Raw genomic sequence first — 6,187 nt, forward strand, 5'->3', positions numbered from 1 at the left:
TATATATATATATTATATATCTTCATATCTAGCCAAAAGTATTTAAGTTTTGCTTGTCTATAAATTTTATCCTTTCATGGATGTGAACTACAATCACTGTCATGAAGTAACTTTAATACCTCTTGTACAAGAGTTTCTGGTATTACCAACTGATTCACCAGGACACTAGAAATATTTTTCCCACTTACAACTGTTTTTCTATACAAAAGTCCATTAGGCAAATGAAATTCCTCTATCTTATACCCTTATGGTAGTTTGGAAGGATTACTTCTTGGGGTCATCAAATATTGGGTTACTGTTTCCAAAGTCTTATATTTTCTTTGTTCCATTATTATCATTTCCTCATCTAAGTTTACTAACTCATAATTGATCAACCCTGTCGTTGGTTGGCTAATACTTCTAGATAGTGCATCTACTGCAACATTGTTTCTACCGAAATATATTCAAACCTAGCCTCATAACACTGAAGTATGCCAAACCACCTGGCTAGTCTGCCCCTAAGATTCTTATGCTTAAATAATTTCTGAATAGCTGTATGATCAGTCTGATTGGATATCCCAGTATCATATCTCTAAAAATTTCTAATGAATATCAATGTTAAGGTTTCTATTCCTGTTATGGAGTAGTTTCTCTCTACACTATTACAAAGTCTAGAGGTGTAACATATCGGTTTCAACGTTCCTCCTCTCTCTTGCCTCAGTATGCCTCCTAACCCTATGTCAGAAGCATCAGTACAAAGAATGAACTCCTTATCATAGTCTGGAAATATTAGAACTGGAGAACTAGTTAGTTTATTTTTCAATTTGTCAAAAGCTTGCTATTGTGCAGGTCCCCACATGAATTCTGAGTCTTTCCTCAACAAAGAACTTAATGAATTAGCTATGTCTGCATATCCTTGGATAAATTTCCTATAATATCCTGTCAATCCCAGGAAGCTTCTAACTTTTTCTACATTGTTTGGAACTGGAAAATTCTTTACTGCGTCAACCTTTGAATTTACTGTACTGACTCCGTGTCTATTTTGTGTCCCAAATAAATAACACTGCCTACCAAAAACTTATATCATTCAAGTTTCACTTTCAATCCCGCTTCAACTAGTCTTAAGAATATCAAATCTAATTTCTTAAAGTTCTCACCCTCTGCTTGAGAATCTATAAAAATATCATATAGAAATATACTGGCAGTATTTCCTGACAACTCATCAAGAACTGTATTTATTAATCTCATGTTGTTTAATGGACTATTATATAACCAAAATGGCATTCGTTTGAACTCATAGTGTCCCGTTGGAGTAGAAAATGTTGTGAAATCTCGTGAGTCTTCATACAACTCGATCTGCCAAAAAGGCAGACTTGATATCTACAGTGCTAAAATACCTATTTTCTGTTCCCAAACTTCTAAGAATTTCCCCTATTATCGTAATGGTAATCGGTCGGATATGGTCTACTTATTCAATTCTCTAATATCAATAACTGGACGCATGGTACCATCTGATTTTGGCACCAGAATTAGAGGGAAGTTTTACTCACTTCAACTATGTTCAATAATATCCTACGAAAACATTTCAGTGTTTCTTCCTTATTAACCCATTAAATCCCAAGTTTTTTTGGTCAGGAATTTTCACGGTTTTCTGTAATCTAAGTAATGTGAAGGGTTATGAGAGACAATATATAGTGGTTTTAATGCTTTATTTCCTGCAGTAAGCTTATAAGAAGCTGTCCTCAAATGAGGACACTGGGATAATATAATAGCTTTGTATAGTGATAATCTGTTAGCAAAGGATACTATAAAGAAAAACCTATTCTTCTCTTTTTGTGTGTGTGATGCTGAAAACTTGTAAAAATAAATCTGATATTCTAAAAAAAAAAAAAAACATGATATAAAGTAACCCAGTACAAATAAACTGAATCATGAAAGCCAATATATCATTTTGCATTCACTTTTTGTGATAAGGGGCAAAACATTCTATACAGAGTGTTACATTGCATTTAGCACAATATGTTCTTGGTTTCTTGGAGCAAGGTTTCCTTTGGCACCGTCTTTGTTGTTCCCGTTTTGGAACAACATGGTCCTTTCCGTCATACCGAACATCAGCGAGTTTCGTAGATAGGCTTGGTGCGTTACTTTTTCTCCCCAGTTTTCTGCCTGCATCTCCCAACTTCAAATAAGGCACACATACTGCTCTTTTGAAGCTTACTAAATCAAGGTGTTCCTTTCCTTGATGTAGGAATTTATGGAGGATCCACGCATTTACAATCGTCATGTCTAATACACGTGTGAAGAGCGGCCAATACCACTTCTTTCCCCGTAGAGAAGTTGCGTATTTCCCAGTCAACCAGTCATGGTGATCTACACCTCCCATATTAGCATTGTAGTTGTTCAGAACATTTGGCTGAGGAACATCACCTTTTGCTCTGATATCACTTTGCCATCTCTTAACTTTTTTGACAGGTTCAATGGTATCATAATTTGTTCCAACACACACACACTTGTTATCAGACCACCTGACAAAAAGAATTACTTCATTTGTGTCAAACATATAATCATAGGTGCCTCGTTTCTCTTTTTTCATGATATTTGTTGGCCGTAAAGGACATTTGCTCAATCTGCTTTCCCTGACTGTGCCTGTGGCCTGATAACCGAGATTCCTAAGACGAACTAACAAATCATACCCAGTGAAAAAATTGTCAAAGAAAACAGAATGAGAATTTGGTACTTTCACTGCCTCTAACATTCTCAAAACAACCTTTGTTCCGAGTAGCAGGCCATCATTATCAACATTCCTAGAACTCTTGCCACAATACAAGTCAAAATTATAGCAGTAACCTGAGGCTCCACATACAGCCCAGAATTTGTACCCAAATCTGATGGGTTTACCTCTCATAAACTGCTTCAATGAATTACGTCCATAGTACTTCACCATCATTTCATCTACAGATATGAATTCCTCAAATATGCCAAACTGCTGAAATGACTCTTTGGCTAGTGACAATAGAGACCTAATTTTGAACCCTTTGTCATGTGTATTGTCCTTGGCATCTTCATTATTGCAAAAATGTATAAGACTTTTCACAAGCTGCTAACGATTTCTTGACATTGCCCTTTGAATGATTGGGACCCCGAGATCTTCCTCACTTGACCAGTAATCTCTCTCAGAAGGAACTTCGTGATACCCAGAAAATAGTAATATTCCAATGAATGTTTTCAACTCATCAACACTGAATGTAACATCACACATATTTTTACATGAACTTACATAGCGAACTGTTTCTTTGACAATGTGCTCATAGATGCCGGGAGTCATAAGTTTCTCAAACAGTTCCAGAGGTGATAAAGTATCTAGATTATCTTTCATTTTCTGCAAACAATCCCTGTGATGTTCGGAACACCCTTTGACCTTCCTGTATTCAGGAGTTTTGTGTTTCCATACGTGTTCAGAGTCAAAAAATTTGCGTTTTTTTTTATGATGTAGCGGCTTTAGCTTTATTTTCAGCATGTTCTTCTATCGGCACTCTATCCACATGAACTTCTAAGGTACCAGGCACATATTGAACAGAAATCTCACCCATTTCATCTTCAGCTATATCCTCCTCGTCAGTCAGTTCATCTACATCCGGTGGCACAATAATCACATCATTTCTTTCAGCTGTATCTTCCTCTTCATCCTCATCTAACAATAATTCAAGGGCTCTCTCAACTGTGAGTGCAGAACGTTGTCTCTTCGCCATCTGCGATTAAACAGAATAATATACATAAGTTCATAAAAGAGAATAATCATAATAAAAAAAAAATTATTCTATTTTTTTTTCTTAAATTTTGGCCTGTATTGGCCATGTGAGGGGAAACAGATCCCTCGCACATTGACGCTACTATTATAAAGTATCTATATAACTACTATAACTAAATGGTTGCACTATTATAATGCACCAACCTTTGAAGCAGTATTCAGTCAGATGTGTTGCTTACGACGACCCGAGCACAAATGACGTATTAGTGGGTGTAGCAGGCACCATCATCCATGGCATGTTGTAACATGAATAATCAGAGGGAGTCGCAGGTTCTTTTTATCGTTGTCCTGTTGTGACCTGTAGTAGCGTATGTTTCTATTATATTGTCCCAGTGTCCTCATTTGAGGACAGGCATTTTATAACATTAATGGCTTGTTAGATACTAATAATAATTACCTGGTATATAATGTACATGGTAAATCAGCGTCTTAGAAACATGTGACAACACCTATAATATCGGTGTCGATGGAGTAGTACTCTGTATTGAAGATGAAATGTTGGCTTATTTGTGGCTCAATTTATCCCTGAAATTGGACCCCAACTAAATGCTTTTGTATACATCAGTGAAACATAGTTTTAACATGAGGTTGTTGAAAGAACATTATAGTTTGTATTCTATGTATCTTTGAGTTATTCTATTCGCTTATTTATTAATATAACAATAATATACCCGGTGTCCTCAAATGAGGACAGTGGGACATAATGGGATAATTATACTGAACAGATTATTGAAATTTGATGATTTCACCTCAGTACTCTCATTTAACCCTAGAATGGTAACCCTCGATTTCAGAAACGTGAAAGGTAACCCCGGGAGAATTTCTCCCGATAATTAAATAATTGAAATAAGATACTTATCCTGGTAATTATTTTATTTGAAAAACATACAAAGAAAATACATCTTGTACTCTATTATTGAGCATAATATAAATGATATTATCCTTTAAATTATATATATTTTTTTTAATTTCAAAAACAAACTAAAAAAGATACTTTTTTTTGGTGGAACTTAATAATTAATTTGACAAAAAAAATCATACTGGCCAGATTGTTTTTTTCTGGTGTAGTAGTGTTTTTGGGTCATGGGACTACGCTCTGGCTGAGTCCCATCCCTCTAGCTTGTCTACAATCTGTATGGGAGACGGACAAAAAAGGGTAAATTTTTCAGTAAGTACCAAATAATTTTTTTTTTATTATTTATTCTTTCAACACTTACAGTATGGCAAATTATGCTTCAAATGACTCAAAGTACATCACTGAAACACATACAGTACTATACATACACTCAGATACAGTCACCACAGACAGGATACAGATGGCGAGGACACATGGGCCTGACGCACTTGTTGCACCTGTGACGCGTCTTCCTGTCCGACTTGACCGGGCACTCACAACAGCGCACCAATGCACCACTGCTGTCTGAGAAAGATGTCCCTGGTGATCCTGCAGCACTGCCTGGTGAGGGTACATTGCAGACAGTGGTGATCAAGGACTGCAGGGATCGAGGCAAGGGTAAAAGCAGCCGTGACGTGGCCCATGGAGTGATTAGTGCCTTCCCGACCTGCAGCATGAACTTCTTGCGTGACATGATTTTTCTGTTGCCCCCTCTTTCTATATTCTCCTTGTATATAATGTAAGAGTTCACATTGGCAGCATTCAGCATTCCATAGAAGATACAGAGTGGCCAGCGTCTTGTTTTGCGCGAACAGGAACTCAGGGAACACATTTGATCAAAAGTATCAACTCCTCCTTTCGTTGAATTGTAGAAGTCAATAATCTCCGGCTTTCCTTTAGTGCCAATGTTGGGCTGAGAGTGCTGAGATGACAGGAGCAATACTAGTTTCTTTGTTGTTTTGGATGTATCAGACACATATGACACCAGAGTCATTTCCTTTGTGTACAGGAAGGCACTTGATCCCCGCTTTCTTGTACCTTTCTCCTTCATCTCCTTCGGTATCTCCTTCTTGTTGGCGCGCACTGTGCCAACAAGAGTCATGTCACAGTTATTTAGGAGATCTGATACCAGGGGAACAGAGGTGAACCAGTTGTCAGTCGTGACGTTCCGGTGTGTTCCATGGTAGGGCCTCGTCAGCTCTCGGGTAAAGTGATGGCCGAGTGTAAGGTTGCCCCTTGGTTGAGTCCCCTGCTTCCCCAAGTAAGGGATGCCACCAAGTAAGTAACTGGACTCACTATCATTGATGAGAACGAGCTTGAGGCCATACTTGGCCGGCTTGTTAGATTTTCACCCAGGCTGTACAACTTACGGTAACAGTAAGTCTGGGAGAAATTCTCCCTAAATGCAGTCTATGGAAAAAAAACCAGTGAGAGAGCCGGACAGCACACCCTCCACCAACCAAGTCAGACAAGGCCATGAAGGTACTGAGACCGCCAACCCATTC

General features: G+C 37.8%; 1 protein-coding gene across 1 annotated transcript; it reads right to left on the reverse strand.

Annotated features, from left to right (window-relative positions):
• Nucleotides 1-4,859: 4,859 nt before the first annotated feature.
• LOC143022057 (uncharacterized) lies at nucleotides 4,860-5,388 on the reverse strand. Its single transcript, XM_076179995.1, has 2 exons — nucleotides 5,072-5,388; nucleotides 4,860-4,918 (listed from the first exon to the last, which is right to left on the reverse strand). The coding sequence occupies exon 1, from the start codon at nucleotides 5,374-5,376 to the stop codon at nucleotides 5,074-5,076; it is 303 nt and encodes a 100-aa protein (XP_076036110.1). The 5' UTR covers nucleotides 5,377-5,388; the 3' UTR covers nucleotides 4,860-4,918; nucleotides 5,072-5,073.
• Nucleotides 5,389-6,187: the final 799 nt, after the last annotated feature.

The sequence above is a fragment of the Oratosquilla oratoria genome, chromosome 43 (genome assembly GCF_046742065.1).
Source record: "Oratosquilla oratoria isolate Oo_2021 chromosome 43, ASM4674206v1, whole genome shotgun sequence".
In the NCBI taxonomy this organism is placed as follows: Eukaryota; Metazoa; Arthropoda; class Malacostraca; order Stomatopoda; family Squillidae; genus Oratosquilla; species Oratosquilla oratoria.

Excerpts from the sequence above, each read along its gene's own strand:
- LOC143022057 (XM_076179995.1), bottom strand. The coding sequence starts at position 5,376 with ATGTCACGCAAGAAGTTCATGCTGCAGGTCGGGAAGGCACTAATCACT.